Source organism: Pantherophis guttatus, chromosome 2 (genome assembly GCF_059756535.1).
Source record: "Pantherophis guttatus breed Tessera chromosome 2, ASM5975653v1, whole genome shotgun sequence".
NCBI lineage: Eukaryota > Metazoa > Chordata > Lepidosauria > Squamata > Colubridae > Pantherophis > Pantherophis guttatus.
Genome location: NC_142064.1, coordinates 208,351,382 through 208,379,216, shown reverse-complemented (window position 1 = coordinate 208,379,216; position 27,835 = coordinate 208,351,382). Strand labels below are relative to the sequence as shown.

The 27,835-nt window shown below is 39.2% G+C and overlaps 1 protein-coding gene across 1 annotated transcript in view; it reads right to left on the bottom strand.

The window, feature by feature from the left end:
• Positions 1 to 27,835, bottom strand: part of BSN (bassoon presynaptic cytomatrix protein) — a 222,519-nt gene that overhangs the window by 159,134 nt on the left and 35,550 nt on the right. The window contains exon 2 of the mRNA XM_034440718.3: positions 23,527 to 23,911. Coding sequence (XP_034296609.2) covers positions 23,527 to 23,911 — 385 coding nt within the window. The remainder of the gene's footprint in view (positions 1 to 23,526; positions 23,912 to 27,835) is intronic.

Sequence of the window (27,835 nt, the reverse complement as noted above, 5' to 3'; positions counted from 1 at the left end):
TTAAGCGGTTTCCAGTGCTTTCACAGAATTTATGACTTCCATTATTCCCCCCCCCTCCCCGACACTAACTTCTATAGCATCTGTTTCTATGTTCCTGAATACTTCTATTTAAAGTCAAGAATTGGCTTAAAGTTACACTGGCTAACATCCTCCATCAAACTGGTATTTTACAGAATATTTCTGTAAAAATTTTCTTTTTCTCCCACAATGAATAGAACCTGTTCCTTGTTTCCATTCATTCTCTATTAACCAAATATCTGCTTTACTACGTTATACAATATTTTTGTCCTATTCTGATTTTTTGCAGCAATCATTCCTTTACATGCATTGTCTCATCCCAACCATCTTTAACTTATCCTTTCATCAATTACTCTTTTTCATGCATCCATTATTGCAATTCCACAGGCTTCTATGACATTTTGTAGGTTTATTCTTTCAAGTCTCTTCAGTGAAACTTCTACATTTTTCTTTCCATTTATTCTATTGTAAAATTAATATTTCAATCCTTTTCTATGCAAAACAGATCCTCATTTTTGCTGTAATTCCTTTCACTTCTTCGCATGTTCATTTTTCCAAGATTCCCCTTTTGACACTATTAAAAATGGTCTGTTCAACATTCGGATTCCTTTATATAATTATTTCAATCTTTCATTATGAAAAGATTGAATGATGCTTAGATTTATACTTCTTTCTTTCCTATATGTATGTATTAACAGATATGGCTAAATTATGTATTTAAAATGAACACATCTTTATCTAAGCAGGTTCCAGTAAACAATCACCATTCCAATTCATTCATGAATCTTCAAGTAGCCCAATATGTTTTTCCATATTTTCTGATCTTATATCCACCAACCGCTTAATTAACAAAGCAGTATTTAACTTACAAATCATATTCATTCAGAATTTGCACAACTGAGCTGAAACCATATCTCTGATTTTTTTCCATTGTGACTATTAACTGGAGCTTTTCACTAACTTAAAAGCATGAATTCTGAGACTTATACAGGTTGAGCTGTGGTGGTTCAGTGGTTAGAATGCAGTACTGCAGCTACTTCTGCTGACTGCCAGCTATCTGCAATTTGGCAGTTCAAATCTTACCAGGCAGGCTCAAAGTTGAGTCAGCCTTCCATCCTTCTGAGATCGGTAAAATGGGGACCCATATTGCTGGGGGCAATATGCTGACCCTGCAGCCCACTTAGATAGGGCTGTAAAGCACTGTGAAGCAATATATAAGTCTAAGTGCTAGTGCTATTAACAAGAATCTAGAGCATAACATTATGTTAGTAACTTTATTAATATCACTTATTATTATGCAAGTTAGTTTCTATTATGCACTTTAGTATTTTCATTCTTAATTAAATTTACATTTTCATTCAAGAAGATGAGAATACTTTCATTTTTTATTATGTCCTTTCTTTTTCATTTAGTTTCAGAAACACACACCAGATCTATCTCCTCTCCTCTCCTTCCCTCTTCACTATTTTCCTTCCTCCCCCCTCCCTCCTTTCCTCCCATTCTCTTCATTCTTCCCTCAGTGCTCCCCCTCCCTCCCTCCCTTCCCATCATTTATGAGCCTTGGTGGCGCAGCAGACTAAAGTGCTGTTAAGTAACACCAGCTGCCTGCAATTACTGTTCAAATCTCACCAGGCTCAAGGTTGACTCAGCCTTCCATCCTTTCGAGGTAGGTAAAATGAGGACCCGGATTGTGGGGGCAATAAACTGACTTTGTATATAAAAAAAAGAACACCGCTTGGGGGGCCGAAAGCCCTACTAAGCAGGTATATACAAAAATATGAAGGCTATTGCTTAACGCATTGTAAGCCGTCCTGAGTCTCCGGAGAAGGGCGGCATATAAATCGAACCAATAAATAAATAAATAAATAAATTTATCCATTCAAGTTTTTTTTTCTCCAAATATTTTTCAAAAATAGACAGATAGTTTAGAGTAGGTTACCAGCCTTAGTTATACCTGTGCCTTATGCACAATTCTAATAGTGTGGACTGGCCAGTTCTGGCATTTTGGGACGAGAGTGCTGTGCAGGTCAGGGATGGCATTCATTATTCCCACCATAAGTTGGGAAGGATGTGGAGAGGTGCCCAAGAGGTGCTGCAAGGTTTGGGGAAGGCATGCAGAGGACTGTGGGTTAGGAGGGTCCATAGGGTTGGAGAAGAATTTCTGTGAGTCAGGAAAGACATACCAGAGGCCGCACAGATTAGTTAAACAACAAGAGTGGCAGATTTTGGGGGAGTGCATGGGGGTGTGGCATGGAGTGGGAAGGGTGCCCAAGGTTCCTTTTTCCTTGTCTCTCCCCCCTTCCTCCCTTCCTTTTCCAGCAGGCAGGCAAGTAGCTGCTGCTGGGTAGGGGAGGGATTGCAAGACTGGCTGGGAAACTGAAAATGAAGATCAGGTGACCAAAGCAGTAGTCCAGCAGTGTAACAGCAGTACTGAAGTAGCCACAACTTTCCCAAATTTCATTTCCTTTAGAGTCATGGGTCCTGGATTTTGGATACATTCCGTAAATTAGTTCTTTTAAGGTACCTTAGTTCAAAAATTATTGGTCTACTGTTTCATCAAGTTAAAGAATTTTAATAGTATGTAGATTATGTGGAAGCATCATGAAATATAAGGGGTCTTTTCATTATTCATTCATTTAAAAATATTAACTAACAGGGTCATTCAGTGATGCTGACAGTGGAAAATAGCTAATGTAAGAAATATAAATGATTAAACTATCCCACCTCTGACAATTCTGACAATATCCCTTAGTCCAAGTCATTTGATTGCCACATATAATTACATTTCAGTCACAGTGGATATTGATTTTACATAATACCAGAACAACAGTGTCTCAGAAATAGAAAGGCCATCACTATATATTTCACCCATCTGTTCTACATCGGCAGGTTTAATAAACTGTTTCATTTTCTTTAGCAGTTGCTTTTTTTACATAGGGAATTTTTCACTAGTAGGGCTTTGTGTTTATTTCATGTAACTATTGTTTTATAATATCTATTCAATTTCAATGTATTTTTAAATTGTATTTCAATTTATTTTTCTCAGGATATTTGGCCTAAGCACTGAACTCAACAGATCTTAATGCATAGCAGGCATATATAATATTATACTATACAAGGCCATCAACAGTTTATCAAGGCACTATTGAAGACAATTTATTATTTCAGGCACTAATGGTTCATTCATTTAGGCAATTATTAAAGAAACATCCATCTTAAATGTTTTCAGTGACTTCCAGAGATCAGTGTCAACTACAATAGAAGAGCATTAGCAAATTGGATAATAAATTAGATTAAAAATAATAAAGAGTTTAAAAAGGCACTTGATCAACTGTTACACACACACACACACACACACACACACACACACAAATGTATGTATGTATGTTTGTGTGTATATGTTTGTGTGTTTTTATTGTTTGGCTGTGCACCGCCCTGAGTCCTTCGGGAGTAGGGCGGTATAGAAATCTAATAAAGTAAATAAATAAATAAAATAAATATATCCAGCAAAGCTGTTTTTGTCCCAATACTTTAACTTATATTAGAACTAAATACATTCCGCTTCACAAATAGTCTTCTTACATATACATTTCTGCACATAATATAAATCTCAAAATGTTTTAAGCAGAAGAAAAGTTAGGCCTGGCTAGATTTTGTTTCAATTAAGGAAAAGCTATTAAGCTCTGTCCCAGCTGCTTGTCTAGGCCTTCTCTGAAAGTAGAAATTCTGCCATTTTTAAAATTCTCACAGAGTTCTCTATGTGCTGCCTGTGCCGTTTTCAAGGGTTAGAGTCCAACAACTCTGCAGTGGAAATATGGCATATTCTCATTAAGTGCCCTTTCTCTCCCAGGGCACACCCAGAAATGCAATCATTTGCAAAAAGGCCAGAGAAAGCAGAAACAAAGCCTTCTTCTGCATTTTTACATACTATTCTTATACTACTATATTTTCTTTAGGTAGACTTCTCTCAGGTGGTATCTTCGAAAAACCTTGATGTTTTCTCTAAAGTTAAATCATGTAAAAATGACAGAAACGTCTGGTTTTTCAGGAAAATGTTTCAACAATTTGTTTGGAAATGATTATTAAATGGGGGGTGGCGGGGGGGGGAGCTCTGCTGCTGATTCTGGAAACCATGACTGATGCAAGCAGGATCTGCAGAACTCTGATAAGAACCTTAGAGGTGTCTGAACAATCAAGACTTTACAGATAGATTCCCTGTTGCTGGTTTGTGTATGGGTGCGCTTTCAAACAGAACACCATTCATCGTTTCCAAAACAAGTGAAAAAACTCATTATCAGAACAGGGTAACATTAATTTTTTCTGTCATAATGATCTGCATATCTTGCTATGTATTTACACAGATCTGGCTGACAAAGAATGCCAAATTATTTGTAGAGCTAGGAATGACTTCTCTAAATCTATGTGCTGGATGCATCATTCCTGCCTACCAAATAGTTTCCTTTGTAGTGCAGAATAGAAGTGCCCTCGTTCCCTTCTCTATTTTGATTCTGTTACGTACATAAAAGGATTAAAGTGGAATAACCTGCTACTGTACCTGAGACTGTCCGTGCTGATTATGCACAGGAATGTTTCCAGTGGTTGTGGAACGTTTTGCATTCTTAAAATATATAGGTATAAAAATGTCAATTTTTGTTATTAAGTCCACTGCTCTTTTAACTGTGGCTGGTTGTTTGTATCTCTCTTCCCCAGCTTTTGCCGAACTTTTTATCCCATTTTGCCAGCTAACACTTGTGGATCTTGAAAGTGCTTGCTGATGTCTAATAAACAAAAATACAGGTAGTCCTCAACTTACAACAGTTTGTTTAGTGACCGTTCAAAGTTACAAAAGCACTGAAAAAAGTGATTTATGAATGTTTTTGACACTTACGACCATTGCAGCAGCTTCATGGTCACGTGAGCACAATTTGGATGCTTGGCAACTGGTTCATATTTATGACAGTTGCAGTGTCCCGGAGTCATGTGGTCTCCTTTTGCAACCGTCTGGCAAGCAAAATCAATGGGGAAACTATATTCACTTAACAACTGTGTTACTAACTTAACAGGTGCAGTGATTCACTTGACAACTGTGGCAAGAAAGGTCATAAAATGGGGCAAACAAAATTCATTTAACTTACTTAGCAACAGAAATTTTGGACTAAATTGTGGTCATAGGTCAAAGGACTACTTGAATTTTTTTCAAGTTGTACTAAATGATCTGGCCATAGGGACTGACTGACTGGATTGTGTTGGGCGCAAACTAAACTGGAAATAGCCCACAGTCATTTTCCAACACATTGCAGTTTGATTTCTTTAACACTTTATACTTTTTAAAATTCTAATTGCTTAAAGTAGCCTTTCTGTGACCTCAGATGACACAACAGTTATAAAACTACCACTGGGAATGAACATGTAAGATGAACTAACCATGCACCATTGCAGTAGAAAAATACTGGAGCTAAAACTTCATTCCTGGCAACTTTTCAAGATGAGGTTCTTAGAAATGAGATGTAGTTTTTGGTTTATTTTTTGAAAGTACAAGTAGGGTGATCTCATGCTTTCTCTTCTTTTAATTAGCCTCCCAATGCAATAATTGGACAACAGGGAAGGTTTCTTCACCCTACCTGCTTAGGCCCTAAAATACATGCCCCCTTCAATGCAGAAAAATCAGTATGGCATAGATTTTTTTAAGAAAATCCTGCCCCTTTTATTACTTAGGGCAATGTATGTTAAAATAAAATAGAATACTTAAGATACTTCAAAATAAACAATACATACAAACTTCTAAAAACAGCAGCAGTTTTTTAAAAAAAACCTATACAGTGTTAACACTGGTCCCGAATTAAAGTTAATCAGGGGAGAACATTTTAAAGCTAGAGAACTGCCATGAGGGAACACAGAGAAGGTTACCTGATCATTATTTTAAAGACCAAACTAGTAACATGTGCAAATAGATGTTCCAACTGGTGATTCCTATGTGTATGAGGCTAAGTTTACACTTCCAGCTTAAATTCCTTTCCTATGAATTATCCACCCAGAACTGACATTGTCAATGAGCAATATGCCATAATCCCTGAATAGTTGTCCCAATAGGTGCCAGATGTTGCTCACACTTTAATTGCCTCTAATGTGTCATTTTGCTGTCTGGTCACTGAGATTAGAAAGAGATCTTCTTAGACAGCTTTAGAGTCAATATGAATTTTCATTAAACAGAATGATTACATATAATCTGCAATTTTGAGAGCTAGGTTAGTATAGTGGTTAAAGTGTTGGCCTAGAAACCAGTGGCTGGGAATTCTAGTCTCGCTTTAAGAGTGAAAAACCAGCTGTGGGGCAGTCACTTTCTCTCAGCCTAACTCCCTCACCTCACAGGAGTGTTGTTGTGGGCAAAATAGGGAAGAAGGAGGACTACTGATAAGTTTGCAAACTTGAGTTATATATGAAAAAAGGCAAAATAAAAATCTAAAAAAGCCTCTTTATAATTCTAATCTGTTTTCCACTCATCTTGGATTCCAGGTTATTTACAAAAAGATTCAGTAGTACTATCTACCCCAGTGATGGCTAACCTTTTTGCTGTTGTGTGCCAAAAATGGGGGGAAGCGCGGGGGTGCGCACACACATGTGCCCACACCCATAATTCAATGCCCCCCCAGCGCCCCGCCCCCGTGCATGCACATGCGACCCCACCGCACTCCCCCTGCTTTTGGCATGCGACGGCAAAAAGGTTACCGGTGAGGCTTTCTTGGAGCCCGGGGAGGGCAAAAACAGCCTTCCCCACACACCCCTGGAGGCCCTCCGGAAGCTGGAAATGGCCCATTTCCCAACTTCCGATGGGACAGCAAGACCTGAAAATCAGCTGGCTGGCCCGCACATGCGCACTAGAGCTGAGCTAGGGCAATGCTCGCGTACCCATAGATATGGCTCCACGTGCCACCTGTGGCATGTATGCCATAGGTTCGCCATCACGGATCTACCCCATTGTTACAATGGTTCTATTCTTTGCTTTTTAGTAATTTACTAATAAAGTTACTAATTTAGTAACTTTATTAATAAAGATTTCATGATCTTACTCGGAGTCTCTGAAATTAAAATAATATTTGCCCAACTAAAATATCCCTTTTAATGAACAAGTTTGTCCTTGTGGCTGTACAATCATTCATGAACTGTTCTACCCTTGTGTCTGTACAGCCATTTACATATTTTTACACCTTATCCTAACTGTTTGTAGTTATATGTGCATGGACTTCATTTTATCTTTTTTGCTGCCTTTCCCTGGATGTTTAAATGATTTGTATGTTTCTTAGCTTTTATCCGATAAGTAGCTTTGTATTAGTAGTAAGGTAGCTAGATTCCCTGTGCCTGCAATAAATCCTCACACAAGATTATTATGGATTTTCCTGTTATCTGAAAGTAAGTTATATACTCTGTGTCTGCACTTCATGCATTTATACACTGGGAATTATGTTGCTGCTCTGAGACCAAAATGAAGTTATTTATAAATTGGTTGGGAATGGTAAGAATTGCAGCCCATCATAGTCTAAGAAAAGCTTCTTAGAAAAGAAGAATATTTTCTTAGTCCATGATTTTAAGATTATTTGAATGAGCAATTGTGTCAATAGTTTTTTAAAAATCCAAAAAAGTGTCTATTCCATATAACGTGATGCTTGTTGTAGCGTGGGAATAATGAGAGGCACAAGCAAGCTAGTGACAACAGCTCTTTAATTCAGGGTGAGACTTCAGCAAAGAAACACAGGCAACAGCCTTCCTTATATACAGTTCTGAAATACCCGTTAACCAATCACAAGCATTGCTGCATTTGAATTTCCCGCACAAAATAGATACATACATAACACCCTTCCATTCCCAGAAGGCACTTATCCTATCTATTTACATATTTACATAAAATCACGCAGGTGACCAGGGCGTGACTTCACTCTGGTTGACCTGCGCAGTTCAGTTGTTGGTGAGGCGTCAAGCTGGTTAAAGGGACCTCCTGTCTCTCCTGGCTCCGCCAATGGAACCTCCTGGATTTCTCCAGAGGCGTGGCCATTCCTGGCTGGGAGTGTCAACTCGCTGGGGCGGTGCTGGAACTCAAGCTTACCCGATAAGTAATCCGGTTTACTCGGGCTTGAGATAGCTGTTTCGGGGAAACTTTGGAAGTTAGGATTTACAATATTGGAGTTTTCACAGGCTTCACAATTCAAACGTTTACGCAATTGATCTACTTGCCCTACTTCCACTGTGTATGATTTCGGACTGGTGATTCCAACAATAATTCCCCCAATCCACAGTGGACCGCTAGCATAATTCCTTGCGAATACCGGGGTCCCGATTTGGAATTGTCTTAATCCTCCCTCTTCCCCCTTAAAATTATCTGTGGAATAGTTCGGGTGTAAGCTATCAAGAATGCACCTGAGTTTACGGTCCATTAAGAGCTCAGCTGGGCTGCTCCCTGTGGCAGTGCACGGGGTTGCATGTTGTATTGCTAAGAATTGATCAATCCTAGCTTGCCAGTCCCCCGCATCGAGTCGGGACAGGGCTTCTTTGGTCGTTCGTACGAATCTCTCTACAAGGCCATTCGAAGCCGGATGGAAAGGAGCAGATAATGCGTGTCGTATTCCTAACCCGACCAGGTAACTTTCAAATTGAGTTGCCGTGAATTGGGGCTCGTTATCAGAAAGCAGGGTGTCTAGCAACCCATGGGTTGCGAATAGTTTCCTGAGGACCTTAATTACAGCCTCAGAAGTGGTTGATGGCATCAAAACTATTTCCAGCCATTTGGAAAAAGCATCTACAATTATAAGAAAATTCTGGCCGTGGAAGGGGCCTGAAAAATCAATATGAATCCTCCCCCATGGTCCCTTAGGCTTTTCCCACTCTCTAACAGCTACAGGGGAATCCGGATGGGACTCCTGGCAGGGCCTGCATTTCCCCACCTACTCAGTGACGTCTTGGTCGAGATGTGGCCACCACACATAACTCTGAGCCAGACTCTTCATTCTAACTATACCAGGGTGCCCTTCGTGTAGCAACCCTAACACCCAATGCCTCAAACAAGAGGGGATAACCACCCTGTCGCCCCACAGTAAGCAGCCTCCCAACATAGACAACTCATTCTTTTTGTTGAAGAACACTTGAAAATCCCCACTGTCCACTTAGTTGGCCAACCCCACATGACCCAGCCCATTACAGTACGTAAAACAGAGTCTTTGGCAGATGCCCTTGCCACCTCGCCAGACGAGAGGGGCCCTAGGGATACAACATCGATCAATAATACAGGGGCTTCCGAAGTTGGGTTTCCAACAGGTCGGGCAAGGGGCATCGGCTGAGGGCGTCAGCATGGCCCAGAGTCCGGCCCGGTCGGTGGATTAGTCTATATGAATAAGCGGCCAAGAAAATAGACCATCTGGTCATCCGGGGGGAGAGAGCGGCCGGGGTTGGTTTGTCGCCAGCCAAAAGTCCCAACAATGGCTGATAGTCCGTTATGAATTCAAAAGTCCGGCCAAACAAATATTCGTGAAATTTTTTGACCCCCGCTACAGCCGCTAAGGCCTCCCGGTCCAGCTGGCTGTAATTTCGTTCTGCACTGGACAGAGTGCAAGAGTAATAGGCAATGGGTGCCTCTAACCCATTCGGTAGTCAATGGCTCAATACAGCGCCCACACCAAAAGGGGACGCATCGCAGAGAAGTACAAGCGGCAATTCCGAGTTATACTGTATAAGAAAGCTGTCCTCAGACAAAAGTTTTTTAACAGCCTTAAACGTGGCCGCTTCAGTCTTGCCCCAAACCCAGGGAACGTTTTTTCCTAGTAGTCTATGCAATGGTTCCGCAATGGTGGCTTTGTCTTTGAGGAACATAGTATAGAAGTTCAGAAGTCCCAAGAAGGCCTGCAGTTTGGCCTTCGACTTTGGCGTGGGTGCATTTTGGATGACCCTTACTTTGCTTTCTGTGGGGTGAATGCCTGTGCCGTCGATTCGGTAGCCCAAAAATTCTACTGAGGGTACTGCAATTTTACATTTGAGTTTAAGTCCCGCTTCCCTAAACCTGGTTAGCACTTATCTAACTCTATCTCCCAGCTGCGCCTCATTCTGGCCACTAATGAGGACATCATCAAAATAGGGACCAACCCCTGGGAGTCCTTGTAGAAGGCGCTCCATAGTGCTCTGGAAGAGCCCTGGGGCAATGCTAACCCCAAACTGTAGTCTAGTGCATTTGAATGCACCTCTGTGCGTTACTATAGTTTGTGATTCTGCCATAGCATCATCTACCGGCAGCTGCTGGTACACCTGCACAAGGTCTAATTTAGCGAATATCTTGCCTGGGTCCAGGGAGTGAAGTAGATGGTGGATGATCGGAACTGGATAGGCGCTCTGTTGCAATGCTTATTGATCGTGCATTTATAATCAGCGCAGATTCTGATTGATCCGTCTGACTTTACTGGCGTGACTATTGGGGTTTCCCACTTAGCATGATCTACAGGAACTAGCACCCCTTGTTTAATTAGTTTGTCAAGTTCTGCGTCTATTTTTGGTTTTAGGGCAAATATAAATCAAATTTTTAAAAAATGGTACTCGTCTTGCCTTTAACCTAATCTGGGCTACATTGGGGTCTAAATTAAAAGACATAGGGGTCCCCACGTACTTGCCTAGCATCTCTTCAAAAATGTCCTGGAATTCGTGCAGGAGGCTTTCTTTTAGAGATGGTCTGCCGATGCTGTGGACACCCGTGAAGCCCATGCCAAGGGCTCGAAACCAGGCTAGGCCCAGGAGACTTGGTAGCGACTTGCTGACGATGGTCAGGAGAAGCTCTTTCTGGAACTCGCCGTAGGTGACCCGAAACGTGCCCACACCTTCCACAGGAACTCGGTTTCCTTGGTAGTCAAGGAGGCGAACTCGTTGCCGTGACAGCTGGTTTCTCTGGAACTTCGGTAGAAGTGATTTAAGCGTTGCCCAGGACATGATTGACAGGGCAGACCCGGTGTCGATTTCCATGTCGCATGGTCTCCCTTCAATTTCTACTCTCATGTAGACCGTTTCTTCTACAGACGTGCTGGCTTGGCCGATTCTCGTGCTGTAGGTTTCTCGCTTTTGATTCTTGCGCCATTTTCTCGCGCCACCATCTCTGGTTGGCTGATTTGAACATGTCGGTTCTGGTTGGTCGTGATAGTCACGTGACTTGTTATTTCGAGGAAATTGAGCTCTACAGACTCTAGCCAAGTGGCCCTTCTTTAACAACGCCTGCAAATGGCATCTCGGTATTTGCAGGATTGTCTCTCGTGAGCTCCACCACTGCTCGAGCAGTTTTCTCGGCGATGACTTTGCTCGCCCTTCTATTTGTCAGTGTGGAAGACGTCCTTGTCTGATTCTTCCTCTGTACTTGTTCGCGCCTCCTCTCGATGAACAGGTGCTGACTTTGGGCCGTCTTTGCTCGGCTGTGGACGTTGTAGCGCTTCGGAAGCCTTCGTGGACGCTTCGTGTGCTCTTGCTTCATCTAACGCACCGGCTAATGTCAAATCTGGCTTCGCTAGTATGCACCTTTGTAATCGAGTGTCTCTCACACCACAAATCAACTGTTCAAGGAGCGCGTCGTCTAGATCCCGGTAGTCACAATGCGTTGCGGCTTTTCAAAGGGCAGCCACATATGCGCTGACCTGTTCTCCTTCTCTTTGTACTCGTTGCCAGAGCTCGTAGTGTTGTACAAACTTCGAAGGAACAGGAGCGTAGTGGGCTCTCAGGTTTGCTTGTAGGACGTCCCAGGGGACCGTCTGGACTGGAGTTGGCTCGCAGAGGGACTCGGCCATCTCGAAAACGTCTGGCCCACAGTGGCTCAAGAAGAGGGCTCTTTTTCGATTCGCAGAGAGCCCTTGCATTTCACTTGCTTCCAGGGAACACTCGAACCTGGTCAGATACGACCCCCACTTCTCTCGGGTCGGGTCGAAGGGTTTTGGTGGGACATAGGCAGACATTGCAGTATGTCTCCTTAGTCCGCTTGTCATCCTGGCTGAAACTCAGAGCTCGTTTTGATTTGCTTCTTGTGGCCTCAATCCCATCCTCGTCGCCAATGTTGTAGCGCGGGAATAACGAGAGGCACAAGCAAGCTAGTGACAACAGCTCTTTAATTCAGGGTGAGACTTCAGCAAAGAAACACAGGCAACAGCTTTCCTTATATACAGTTCTGAAATACCTGTTAACCAATCACAAGCATTGCTGCATTTGAATTTCCCGCACAAAATAGATACATACATAACAATGCTGCTTTCTCAGCAGGTTTAAAAACTCTATTTTAAATAGAACTATATATAAATTTATTAACAATTTACATTAAAGATTTGGCCTCTAGTTTCTTTAATTCTTCTATAGAAAGATGGGATTAAAACATAATTTTGAGGGGGCGGAATATTCAGTAATTATACTTTAACAAAACATTCAGTGAAGCATTTTTGTGGAAATTTAAATCATTTAGTCTATTGGAAAATGAGCAAGCAATAGAACTTAGAAACTTTGTCATTTTAGAAATGAAATATAGAAGGGACTAAAGAGAAAGAAGGAAGGAAAAAAAGTAGGGATAAGTCTGCTTGTGTGAAATCTGCAATATGGCAAACAATGTTATGACATTTGAGATACTTCAGGATATATATTTATTTAGGAATGGAGTCAGAAACTACAGTGTTTCTCTGAAAATAAGACCATTTCTTATATTTTTTTGAACCCCAAAATAAGCGCCTGGCCTTATTTTTAGGGAGATCTTATTATTTTGGGGTGCATGGAGCAAGATGGGGCTCCTCTTGCCGTCTTACCTGATTTCCAGCTTTGCATTTAAATATTGGGGAGGGCTTATTTTCGGTGGGGGGTATTTTAGTGCATGCGCTCAATAAACCCAATTGGGCTTATTATCGGGGAATGTCTTATTTTCAGGGAAACAGGGTAGTTACAACACCAATGCAATGGTGTTTGGTTATATGGATATAATATTTGCAATAGGTTTTAAACAAGAAATGAAAGATGTAAAAGAGAATATTTTGGAAGACCAGCAAGATAAAGCGGATAAACAAATATTGCCTGATGCAGAAATACCGGAATATAAAGAAATTTGGGCTATAAGACAGAGATGACAGTCAAAATGGAAATACAACTGAGAAACCCAGAGGAATATTACTTCTTTGGTGATTATTACACCTTTGGAAATTTCTGTCCAATTTGAAGTTCAGATCTGATGTTGTTTCCCTCCCTCCCCGCTCCCCCCAGGAAAGAAAAATTTTGAATAATTACTTGGAGTTATAAATGATAAAGTGTTTGCAAAAATCAAAGAAATTCAAAACCCTTTCATGATGGAGAAAAAAAAAAACCTCAAGGACTTTATGAGGATTCAGGGATAGTGCTGATTACATGAACACACTTAATCCATTTTATTTCTGAGCAAATAAAAGTAAGACGAAACTTTTAATTTAAAAAGTATTAAATATGTAAAGTTATTTTCTGCAGCAATGTAGGATAGAATCAAATTTCAGCATTCATTTGGAAATCTAGTAATGCATATGGCCCCAGCATTTTTAGCAATCTCTTAGCAGACATTTGGTGGAGAGTAGAGTTTCAGTAAATGGAGCCACTGGATTCCATACAATTATCATTAAAGGAGCTGCCTGTGGCTGTGTGTCACCTGAATCTATCTATGGATTTCAGTTCTCAGGTCCTTCTAGCTGACATTAGAGCTTTGTTGATGCAAATATTAAATTCCCTATTTAATTAGAAACAACTGAGATAATTTTAAAGGCTAATATCACAAGTGCATGGTTCAATGATCAACTAAAATCACAAGCTTGAGACCTTGGAGCATTTGTATGTTCTTGTTCAATGCTCTCTATGCTGTCCTTGGCAAAACAGCAATTGCAGAGTTGAAAACATGCTGTTTTTAATACATCCAAAGTTGTTCCCCTTGCTACCTGCTGCTTTAATTACTTTTCACCCCCATATTCACTCTCTCACAATAAAACCCACAAGCCTCCTTTTTTGGGGTAAGAAAACGGAAATGTTTCAATCTGAACAAACCATATTATTTATCATGTTTCTTAAAATGTCTCAGAACTTCACCTTACAGTAGTCTTGTTCGTTTCCTGTATCACAGGCAAAAATGTGTGGATGGCACAATCTTAAAAGGACTGTCAGTAAAGCTAATTGCTTCATTCTTTGGGAATAATATATTCAACCCTTTTTCATTAGCACTTATCTCATCTTTCTGCTTTGCTGTAACAGTATTTTTGTCATTTCCCCCAAATCCACATACCAGCAAGTGGGGGTGGGGGGAGTGGGAAAATGATTCGATCTGTTTGCACAAAAGGAACATTGGAGGTTATGAACAATTTTGGAAACAATGCTCATTATATAATGATGATAGCTTGTTAACTTCAATTTTAAAATTCTGAATAGTATAATGCATAATTATAATGGATCACAGAAATACAGCTGAGAACTACAATATCATATAAAGTATGATTTGCTTGCAGCTCTTCTTTAAAAATGCCAAAATTTAAGTGTCAGCCAAAAAATAAATAAATCCCAAATGAGAAAGGATTGTAAAAGTGGTATATTTAGTTCAGACAAAAGCTAGGTAATATGGCAGAGTGGCAAAAAATGGATCTGCTATAAAAAGAAAGCCAGATGCAGATTTATTTCTCATGTTGAAGATTGTCAGAAATCAGAACTATCAACTAGATAATATTGGTCTCTGGAATTCAAAGAATGAGAATAAGAGATGAAGCGACAGGGTTAGGAAGAGTTTCAGAGATGTTAACGAACATTGATATAATCTGCCTAAAATGCAGAACACCTCAATGTGCCTTTCTGCACTATAAAGAGAAGCAAAAATTGGTGCTTCATCACCACACTATCTTGAAGCTTGATAAAACTCCTGAGAAAAAAGGAAAGAAAAGGAAAGGAAAGGAAAAAGAAAAGAGGAAAAGAAAAGAGGAAAAGAAAAGAGGAAAAGAAAAGAAAAGCTAGTGAAAGTTTGCATGGGAATGGCCTAATTCTTCCCACTCATGTACTGTATTTTTCACACTATAAGACGCACCGGACCATAAGACGCACATTAGCTTTAGAGGAGGAAAACAAGAAAAAAAAAATCTGCCTCTGCCTCTGCCTCCCAGCATCCATCTGGTATTCATCTGGCTAGCGTCCTTGCAGCAAACAGGAAACAGCCTGGTCAGCTTCAGCATGTTGTTGCAGCCCCAGCATGTGGCTCATCAGGGCTCCGTTCCATTGCGCCCACCAACGGTCAACTGAGCTGAGCTGCTGCCGCCGCCAGGGAGCACTGAAGCCTTTGCTGCTGAGCAGCTGATCGGTGATTGGATTTGCTTCCCAGAATACTGCCGATCAGCTGTTCCAGGTGTCAGGGATCGCCACCACCGATCGTCACTGATCGCCGCCACCATTCGCTCTATAAAACGCACAGACATTTCCACCTACTTTTTTTGGGGGGGGGAGTGCGTCTTATAGTGCAAAAAATATAGTACCTTACAGATTTACCTTTAATTATCTTTAAGATAATTAAGATATTAATTATTAAGATCTTAATATCTTAAGATATTAAGACATTTCTCTGAATTTCCCTCCATTTGTCTGTTTCATATTTCATACTATTCCCAGCAATCAGTCAAGTATATTTTTGAGTGCATTGGAGTACAAAGAAAAATGCTCAGAACTGACACCAACTATACTCTACAATGTGTGTGTGTGTGTGGGTGCATGTGTGCACACATATGTTTCACATTTACTTTCTAGTCTTTCGGATGCGCACAAAGTTTAAAGAAATGTGGGTTCCAGACTATTTATAACAATAAATAAATTCCAATTATTGGAAAGCATTATGCAGCTATAAGTTACACACTATATAACATTTTGTTTCTCCTACTGGGTTGATATAGATAGGATGTGGATTTACTGTTCTTGTTTAATCTGATCTACTTTAATATATGTATTTATTTTATCTCTCACATACATACAAACACACACACACACACCCCTTCACATCCCCAAAAGGAAAACCAACCCTATATAAAGAACAGAAAAGAAGTAAGAAATTAGATATTATTTCTTATTCTTAGGAATAAAGGTATGAGATAATAAAATGTAACTTACATTTAGTTTAGCCCTCCATTTCTTTCTGCCTTGCAAATGATCCTTGTTTTGATGGATTGGCTTTTGTTTTTTAAAATTCTCATCCAACTAAAACTTTCATGGACTCTCAACCATTCTTTTCTTCATACATTTGCTTTCAGTTTAATCCTTACTGTCTCTGATTAAATTATGTCAACATATTTTTACATATGGCTGATTTATTTTTGTATACCCTCCACATACTGTACATTCAGAAATCAGTAAGTGGGCAAAGGAATTGCCAAGATTGTACAGTTAGTGCTACCACATTTCCAATGCTTTCAACTTATTTCTGTTTCCCTGGCACACCAAACTCTCACTTCATATAACAAAAGGAGGTAGTGTCATATTCTTATACATAGCCATTTTAGTTTTTTTGACAAACATTCATTCCTCACACCAGATTATGTATTACCAGCACCACCACATCATAAGTTTTCCCCATTCATTTCCTATCTTTATTAAATATTCTACCAAATATTCTACCAAAGAACGTAAATTCATCTACTTCTACTAGCCTTTTGAATTTAAACGCAACTATCTTTTGTCTCCAATACATTAACTCAATTCTATAGTCGCAGTTGCATTGTAAATCATTCATATTCTCAGCTAACAGCGTGGCATTATCTGTATTAAAAAAATGTCCGTTCCTGTCCCTAATCCACTATTAACACCACCCAGAGCATTTCTTATACATTGATTCATAAATATATTAAACAGCCTAAAGTACATTATACATGTTCATATTACTCCTTCTCAGTATTGAACCATTTGTTAAACATTTTATTTATTCTCATGCATGCTTTATTTCCCTCATAAACTACTCCTATTGCGTTCACTTTCAACTCCATATTTATGCAAAAATTCAAGCTTATCCCTTTATCGTAGGATTTCTCTAAATAAATGTAACTAACTAAATTTTATTTTTTCTCACTGTCATAAATTTCTCAATAACCTGCTGAAGAGCTAAAAATCTGGTCTGCACTACCTCATATGAGCTTCCCATAAGAATTCTGCAAAACTCCTTCTCAGCATACTTAATGCTCCAATCTCCCTGTAGTTTTTGCATTCTTGCTATTTTCTCCTTTGTATAGGGAACAATCATGGCATTCTTCCAATGTTCATACTCAGACACACTATTCTTACATAAATTAAATAGGTCATAGAGCCAATGTACTGTATATTTATATTTGTACTATTTCTCCCTTTATTTATCAAATTCATATTCTCACAAAAACTGACTCTGTGCAGCATGCAGCAAAAATGAAAGAAAATAAAAAGCATAAAAGTCAAACACAGCCATATTATTCAATTCTTTTTTTTAACAAGAGATTCAATCAGCAATGGAACCATCTCAAGATTTCACCCCTGAGATCCCCAGGTCTGATGACAAAGGGCCTTGAGAAACTTCTGGAAAATAAGAAGGGATGGAGCTGACCTCACTTCAGGTGGTGGGGAAATATTCCATAAGGTAGGTTGCCATGATAGGAAAGGCCTGCCTTCTCAGGTCTGCCAAGTGTAGTTCCCTGAGCGATGAGACCCTCTGTCAACCCTGAAGTGAACCTGGCTGAGGCCATCTTTGTAACTTCAGGGTTGCCACAAAGCAGAAGAGGGGACAGGAAAGGGGGAATAATTAACTGGGGCTTTGCAGTCAAAACAAAAAGTTTTCCTGTGGGAACCAAGGTCATTCCAACAGATGGCTGAGAGAGGAAGAGTGAAGTAACCAAGCAGCGGGCCAGCACCTCGATTGGACAATGTGACTGATGACTTGGGGGAAGGGGAAAACTTTCATTTTTTTAATTAAATGAAAACCGCGGGAACTTTCAGAGTCGGTTTTCACCATTTGTGCCAATATGGTGTATCCAATAAATTTGTTCTTTGAGGAATCTACCTGCCTCAGAGTTCTGCTTTCAATGGGTGCATTACTTGGAACGCTGACACCCGCAGCATGCCTCTTTTGACAGATCTGATTTTGGATGAGGGATGAAGGGCTTTAAAGTTCAAAATCAACACCTTGAATTGGACCTGAAAGCAGAGTGGCAATAGATGGAACAGAAGTATAATATATGCTGTTCTAGAAGCACACATAATTGCTCACACCACATCTATTGCTGCATTTTGCACCGGTTGAAACTTCCAGACACTCTTCAAGGGTAGCCCCATGCAGAGCATATTACAGTAATCGAATTGGATTACACCATCTACACATGAAACCTTATCATTTTTCAATATTCTGATAGTATAGTTTATTGAATAGCCCAAAGGCCTTTTCAAACAAAACAGAAAAGAAAAAGGGAAAAAGATAAAACAGTCAATATTCAACATATGATTTCTTTTTCATCGTTATTCTTCTTGAACACTTAACATTTACAATATTCATTTCTATTCCACTCTTCTGTTTCTATGCACATTCCCCAAACTTTCCTTCCAGCATTCCCTCATTTCAGTTTCATCACTTTTATTTTCAATCCCATACACTTTGCTAAGGACTCCTTGTTTAGCCCTCTTTACCCATTTTCTATCTTCAAATAGTTTCCCATATAGGACCCGTACTCTCATTATTTTAATCATTCTATTCTCATTATACTTTTGCTTCTTTAGTTTTCTTCCATGTATCTTTCATTATATTTGGTTTTATTATATACAACGTTTAAATAAATGAAGTAATGTTCTCTTTCAAATTTGGTATTATATACTGAACATCTTTCTTTTTTGTTCTGTCCTGTGATTATATCTCAAATTGAGCTGTCACTCACTAAGCAGGATAATGGCAATTATTCTCTTTAAGCAGAGAGAGAGAGTCATCCGTTTACTTCTTAAATCAGAAAGAATAAAGGTGGCATGGTTAAAAAATGATGCCATAAAACTTTCAAAAGTATATTCAACATAGGTTCAGAATGAGTGGTAATCTAATTCAGTACTATTCAAACACAGCAATTGAACAAATACATGTTTCCCTTTGTGCAATATAAATTAATTTGGGTGGAATAAAGACTTGAAAGCCTGCTTTGAATTTTACTTATTTAAATTTATTTATTTAGATTCCCCCCCTGAATTTATTTATTTTTTATAAATAACTCAAGGCAGTGAACATGCACGGTATTTTTTCCTCCTCCCATTTTCCCCCAAATTACAATTCTGTGAGATAGGTTGGGCTGAGAGTGACTGGCCCAAAGTCATCCAGCCAATTTTCTTATTTAAGGCAGGAGTAGAACTCACACTGCCCTGATTTTTTTTATTTTTTTATTTGATTTATATGCCGCCCTTCTCCAAAGACTCAGGGCGGCTTACAATGCGTTAAGCAATAGCCTTCATACTTTTGTATATTTATACAAAGTCAGCTTATTGCCCCCACAATCTGGGTCCTCATTTTACCTACCTTAGAAAGGATGGAAGGCTGAGTCAACCTTGAGCCTTGTGAGATTTGAACTTGCAGTAATTGCAGGCAGTTGATTTTAATAATAGTGCTTTAGTCTGCTGCGCTACCAGGGCTCCTAGCCCCGGTGCCTTAGCTACTAGACCAAACTGTCTATATGTACAGTACATTATGAATAAATATTACCAGCACTGCAAGTAGTCAAGAATACTCAAAGACTTGCATGATGTTCTCAAACATCATGATTCTCATGCATCTAAGAATTATTTGGCTAAAAGAGCACTTAAAACTGGCATTGGTGGAACTCTTTAAATAAATTTATATTACTTTCTTAAATGAATAAATGTTTGCCAACTTATATTTTGGACATAAGCCATTTAAAAGTGTAATCAATCAAGTCTGAAAAGAATTTTTTAGTCAATCAGCTAAGGAAGCAGAATCCAAATTCCCAATTCAGAATATGTCATACAAGATTGTCTTACAAAAATTTAGGCTCCTTATTCTCATAGATAATGTAGATAAAGTTTTCTTATTTAGAGAAACTATTTCTGGCACTTTTCATATTTATTTCTCATGACTCCCCATCTATGTGGCCGTTTTACACAAATTTTACAAATAAGATATTATATTAAAAGTAAAGAAATTCACAGGGTGCTTGATCACTATTTTTTATAATAACATGATAATGAGTCATCATATAATTATTTATTTTGTATTACTTATATCATTAATTATATCTTCATGAAGATTGATGATAGGAAGTAGATATTAAACAACTGTTATGGTTTTCCGTAATTCACAGGCAAAATATATTGATGACAATTTGAATTTAGAACTTTTTATTCTCAACCTTTTAATGCTCTTCAATAATATTCAAGAAATTTTGTTTTCATTCTCTAAATGGAATTCATTGGAAAATATATTTCCCTAAACATTAAGGCAAATATGCATTTAACACAACAGGGCATCATTCAAGCAGAGCTGCTATAGATATTGCAGCATTGAAATAAATGGAAGTTGAATTGTAATTGTGGTTAGGGGGTTGCATCTTTATTTGCATATAAATAATTTTGACCTGAAGAAGGACATAAAGTAAATGTTACATAAAATAATTCATCCTGTTTTAATTACAAATTAAAGACTGCTAGATGAAAGATAATGTATTCCAACATGTTTCATTGTTTCAGGGTGGTTCAATTGACCTACTATTATATACAATTTTGTAGAACTAAGGCAGCACTTCCCAGTCTGGTATGCTTCAGTTATGTTGAATTACAATTCCCCTAGCCAAAATATTTTCTTACTAGATCCCTGATACATAGATACACTATGTGTTCATAGTGAAGAACACAACATGGTGGCACAATATACTGCTCCAGTCAGTATCTTTCAAATGACATCCATGTTCATCCCACTGCATCCATTCTCATTGTTCTTGGGAGATCCACAGCCGCTTAATAGTTGGATGTGTAGGCTTTCCATGATGTCAAATCTATATAGAACCTGAGATTTGCATGACAGCAGTTCAGACATTTATTGTTACTGTTTAATAATCATCTTAGGGCAATCAAGGCTGAGACTGTGACAAGCAAAGAAAGATTTTAATCCTTAGCTAAATGCCACATTTCTAATAAAATTTGCTCTTTATCATGAAAATATATATATATATTGGCATTAAATTGGAGCAGTGATTTTTCCTGGGGCTATGATCAAGGAAGGCCCAAGTATGCTACTACCCATTCTTTTATTCTACAGTTCCACTCCTAATTGCTTCTCCTATCGCAGTGGTTGCTATTAACAACAGATGCATTAAAGGTAATCAAGCATTTTCACATATTGCCTAATTTGATTATGATTATAGAACCTACATTTATTTTTCATTTAGAATGGGTAGTTGCTATGGGAGTTCAACCCCTTTGCAAATTGACATCCAACAGAAAGTAATGGGTTTTTTTCATTGAAGATATTAATAGGTTAATAGATATCAATGAGCCTCTGAAGAGGAGACACATCAAATATTTTAAGATATTTTTTTAAAAAAACAAATCTTAGCGTTTTAAAGTGCCATCGATTGCAGACTGAACACTAGGAAAGTGTGGTGTTCTTGGAGCAAAAGGACTATCTATAAAAAATATCTGCACATCATTTGGTGTTAATAAATAATATAATGATTTATTCTCTGGTGAAAGGTCATTTGCATTAGCCCACTGAAAATATCTTTCTAACATCATTACGAAATTTAAGATCTTATTCATCACTCAGATCAACAGCCATGCAACTACACAATGAACCATAATGTCTATTTTTATTCAGCCATGCTACCATGAATTATATCTTATTTTACTCAGATCTTAATTTTATTCTGATTTCAGCAACAACAAACTATGCTGGGGAGGTTACATAATTTCAGAAAGTGCATTGCAGGTTTTAAGGTTTTATTTCTCATCATCTGACCAATTACAAAGTATACCAAACAAATGTGATCACGATAATATAATCATGGACCATTCATTTAGTGACCATTTGAAGTTACAACAGCACTGAAAAAAGGTGACTTATGGCCATTTTTCACACTTATGACTGTTGCAGCATCCCCACGGTCACATGATCAAAATTTGGCCGCTTGGCAATTGGCATGTATTTATGATAGTTGCATTGTCGTAGAGCATTGATAGCGAACCTTTTTGGTACTGAATGCCGAAAAGAGAGCGTGCGCGCATCTGGGCCGAAAGCTGGAAGAGGAGCTGGCCAGGGTGCATGCGTGTGCCAGAAAATGAACTTCCGGTTTCAGCTACCGAACTTCCGGTTTCAGACAGCTACACTTCTGAGTTTCTGGCACGCATGTGCGCGCAACGATCAGCTGGCTGGTGCGCATGCTTACGCAGGAAAATGGAAGACCAGCTCTTCCAGTTTCCGGCACTGCCGTATGCAAAAAGGCCAGCTGATCATTGCACGCACATGCATGCCAGAAACCTGGAAGAGGAATGGGTGACGTTGTGTATGCTGAGCAACATGGCTCCATGTGCCACTTTGGGCACGCGTGGCATAGCTTCGCTATCACAGTCCTAGAGTCATGGGATCACCTTTTGTGACCTTCTGGCAAGCGAAATCAATGAAGAAGCCAGAATCACTTAACAATTGTGTTACTAACTTAATAACTGCAGTGATTCATTTAACAACTATGGCTGTGGCAAGTAAAGTTGTAAAATGGGGCAAAACTCACTTAACAACTGCCTTGCTTAGCAATGGAAATTTTGGGCTCAATTGTGGTCGTAAGTCCAGGACTATAGTACCTATATTGCATATAGAATATCTTTATTCTTTATTCTGTTTATTTCTGTTCATTATATGTGTTCTTTTATTTCATGTTTTGATACATATTATCTAACCAAAAGGGCAAAAGAAAAAGATACTTACAAGAACTGAAGAATGCAAATCAGCTACAGCTGTTAACAAAACAAGCTATAGAAAACAGCTATCACGATTGGACTGATGATACTAATAAATCAGGACAATTGTTGCTTTCATTTCTTGAGAAAGGTCATTGAAAACATCCACTAAGAATAAAATTTATGAAGTCTGAACAAAGTATAAGAATAAATACTTATTGTGAGAATCAGCACAGATTCTATGATATATATACAGTATAACAGATGGAAACATTGTATTGGAAAGACACCGAGATTCACCTTCTACAAACAATCCTTAGGAATTTCCTATTCTCCTTGATCTACTCGACCAGCAGATAAAACACTTCTTTTTCTCTGTCTTCTTATTCTCACCTTTTGATAGATATATTGTGTGCTTTTGTGATGTGTGAGTGTGTGTGTGTGTGTGTATTTAGTCCATTTTCTAATAAAGTAGATAGAAAGCATTCTATCTTGTTACATGGGGCCTTAACATGCTCTGACACTGCATACAAGATCCTTAATAATCTAGGCAAGCAATTTAGCCGAGCTAAAACACTGAATAAGCTTATTTACCTCGGTCAGATGAGGGTTGGGGTTGAATCCACATTGGTTGCAGACCTTGTTGTGACACTGTGTGCAGGTATTGAAGTTTGGCTGGTTAGGAGAGGAGGTGAGATCTGTTGTCTTGCATATAGGGCAGAGCGTGCTACTGGGAAGGGGGGCAATTTGTGGGACCGAATAAGGTGAGGTAGGCGTGCTGCCTCGCTCCGGGGAAACAGATGGTGAGCGTCCTCCACCCACTTGGAGAGTCCTCCTGGGCCCATCGGTGTGTTGGGGAGCCTGCCCCTGGCTCCGTTTCTCTCTTGGGGTTTCACTGCCTGGAACACCTTTTGTCAGGGATGGGGAAGGTGTCCTGTGCCCAAAGGAGGAGTCTGATTGTTCTTGTCTTCTTGGTGTGCTGAAACACATTAAAAGGCATATTGAATAAAATGGTGATAAGTACACAAACTCCCACAGAAAAGACTAGGGGAAAAAAACCCAATCTAAGTAGTTTGAAGAGTTGCAGTTAATTACTGCCAACAGATGTTCAAACACAAGGATTGCATTGTCTTATTTATTTTTAATACACCCGATAATAGGAGTTCTTCTAAGAAGCAGTTATAGCTCACCACACCTAGAGCATATTTAATGTCAGACTGGCTCAAACCTGTTCCTTTTTCTGCAGCCTACAGCCTCAAAAAGAGGGAGATTATATGTAAACTGAGAACCAACAGAAATCAGGCATCCTCTATTAACCTAAGCAAGTTCCCATTACTGGAAAAGGTTATCTGATCATTTGCAGGACCATTTCATGTCACAGCACAGTCAGTCTCTATCTAACACTGCTGATTCTAGGTTACAAAATAACTGAAGCAAGGGCAGACAATCCAATTACAACATTACATTTTAAAATTACATTTTAAAAATCAGCTTCCCAAGTTTGTTTGTTTTTTTAAAAAAAGGTCACCTTCAAAATTTAAGATCAATTTAAAAATAAATTAACAAGACGCCGGGAACATCTCTTGTTTTTTATTATTTATTTATATCATTTATTTCTTGCCCAGTCCCATTAAAAATGCCTACATATCATTAGCAAATCATAAAAACAATCCATTTAAAAACAACAAGCTGACCAGAGAATAGGTACCTCACATCCCCACTGCCCAGGTCTAAAAATCTAGAGACTTTACAGACTCCACACCTCCAAAGCTCAGAAGTAAAATATTTCAGAGGGGAAGAAAAAAGCCTTTTTTTTAGTTCCCCCTTCTCTCACATTGGGGGGGTGGTTTGAAACATTATTTCCCAAGCTGATTGCACAGAGCATGCAAATTTTGTTTGGAGAAGAAATCTGGTACATAACATAGCACCAAGCTTGCAGGTCAAAACCCACACTTAGAATTTGCACTTGTTGCCTTCAACTTTTGAAAGTGTGTGACAGAGATGTCTTTATCATGGTTTATGATATAACTGGAAGTAATAATGAAATACACTTTGCAATGTATGTACTCTGAGAAATTCCCAGCACTCAGGCTACCACATTCCAAACCAGCTGAAGTTCCTTGGTGGACTTCACAGGTAGCCCTAAGTTGTGGGAGAAATATGCCTTCAGTCTTCACTCCTGGTGACCACCTGGACTAGTCCCTGCAGCTGTCTTGGCAAGACTTCTTTTTTTAAAAGTGGTTTGTCATTGCCTTCTTCCTAGTGCTGAGAGAGAATGATTGGTCCAAAGTCTCTGAACTAGTTTTGTGCCACAGGCAGGACTAGAACTCATGGTTTTCTGGTTTCCAGCTGGTGCTATAAGCACAGGAATTCAACCTTGAGGGAATAAGAGCATGGATATATTGGAATATACATACATGCTGTTATTAATTCTTGCTTCCCCATTTGAAGAATATTCCCAAATATCTAAATTCTTAAATTTGATAAGATCAAATATTGTCCTTTTTGAATTCAAGCTCTGTGATGTTCACTAGGACGTTATACTATTAGACTGCTGCTTCATGATCTGCTGTGCATATCTTAATAAACACATTAATCAGAAGCAGAAAATCCTATCTTGCTTGTTCAGTGCTCAGCCTCTATATCCAACATGTATTTTCTGAATTCCTGTGTAAGCAGAGCTATGTTAAAAATAATATAATAAGTCAAGAACATGTTATAAATATTTTACCACAATTAGCTTTGAACATACCTTCCATAATCCCATTATGCAAGTGAACTAAATTCCTCCTAGTATTCTATAAAGTTCAATTCCCCAATTACCCTGATGCAGAGGTGGTATTCAGCCAGTTCGTACCAGTTCAGGTGAACCGGTAACAGAGATCGTGGGTGGGGCCCAGGCTCTATGCTGTCCAATTTAGGCGCGGTTTTGAGGCTGGGTGCATGCACAGAAGATGCACATGCGAGCAAAGCACATGCGTGGAAGGTGTATGCACGGCAAACCAGTAGCAACAAAATGTGAAACTCACCGCTGCCCTGATAGCACCTTAACGTGAGTTGACTAGATCAAGTGAGTATTTCCCATTTACTGCCTTTGACAGAGGGAGGCAGGACAGAAAGTGAGTTGAGTCCATGTGAATGGAACAATTCTCATTAAAGTAAAACTTTATACCACTTAAACGCACTATGTGAACTATAAACTTATATTAACCCAGTGGTGAAATCTAAAATTTGTTACTACCAGTTCTGTGGGCGTGGCTTGGTGGGGGGTAATGTGACTGGGTGGGTGTGGCCAATTTTTTTTTAACTTTTAAAATTTTTTCTACAATCTATTCAGTGAAGAGGTTGTAAAAAAATGCTTTCAAAAGGCTCTGATGATCCCAGCTGCCTGATTGTCAGAGGCTTTTTTTCTTTTAAATGCCTCTGCCGATCAGGCAACACAGCTTGGATCGTCAGGCATCATCTTGGATTGTCAGCTTGGATCGTCAAACTCAGCTTGATAATCAGGCAACTCAGCTTGGATCATCAGAGGCATTTAAAAGAAAAAAAAGCCTCTGATGATCACGCGGCTCAGCTGGGCATGGGGGGGGCAGGGATTTTTGCTACCGGTTCTCTGAACCACCCACCTCCATCGCTACTGGATCGGGTGATCCGACCCGAACCAGGAGCATTTCACCCCTGTATTAACCATACTACAATAGTAATGTTCGAACCAAGTCTGATAGTTGATATTCAGTCTGATGTGTTAGCCCTAATAATATTGTAAAATTGATCACTCAACTGTCAAGCAATACAAAATGGTTTGCACTTCAGTTAGGATGTGTAGGCCAGTGGTGGGTTGCCCCCGGTTCGGACCGGTTCGCAAGAACCGGTAGTAAAACTGGTGGGAGGCCCCGCCCACCGCCCCAGATGTCATCATCGGCGTGCACACAATCCTGTTACGAACCGGTAGTAAAGGTAAGTAGAACCCACCCCTGGTGTAGACATATACTCAGAGGAACCATTCCATCTCTCTCTCTCTCTCTCTCTCTCTCTCTCTCTCTCTCTCTCTCTCTCTCTCTCTCTCTCTCTCCCTCCTTCCCTCCCTCCCTCTCTCTCTTATCTCTGCTGCTGTAAGGCATGAAACTGATAAAGCCATTTTGCAAAATGTATTTTGTTATTACTTCCAGTTTGTTTTATGTTTGTTTGTTTGTTTTATTAAATTTATATACCGCTCTACTCCCGAAGGACTCAGGGCGGTGAACAGGCACAAAATAAAATACATAAATACAAAAGTTATATACTAAATATAACTTTAGTATATACAATTATATACTAAACCATGATAAACACATCTCTGTCACACATTTTCAAAAGTGGCAGGAATTGGCCAGTGGCTTGTAGTTTCTGCCAGATATTTGGGTGATAAAACAGGCAAATGTGTATTACATGTTCCAAATATATGTAGCTCCCTCAGTAAATTATGCCCAGGCGTAGGAAAATCAATTTATTTAGCAGATATGTATCCATACGCATAGGGTGATGAATATTTTTATGTAGTTATTTAATTTTTATTACTTTATAAGCAAGTCAAGTACCTAATACTCCTTTCTCACAACAACAATCCTATGAAATGAGTTGGGCTGAGAGTGACTGGCCCAAAGTCACCCAGCTTGCTTTCATTCCTTAAGTGGAACTAGAAATCATAGTCTCCCTATTTCTCAGCATGAATTTTTTCTAAGCAAGCTTTACGTACACTAAACTGGCTAGGTATCAAAATATTCCTAACCTTTAGGCGTAGATTTGGAACAAACAAGGCCAAAATGCTTAAAGCCCAATAAATTAAAGGACAATAAATCTTTAGACTATACCAATGACACAGCTTCACACTGTTCAATTAGATTTCCTCAATATATTCCTGCTG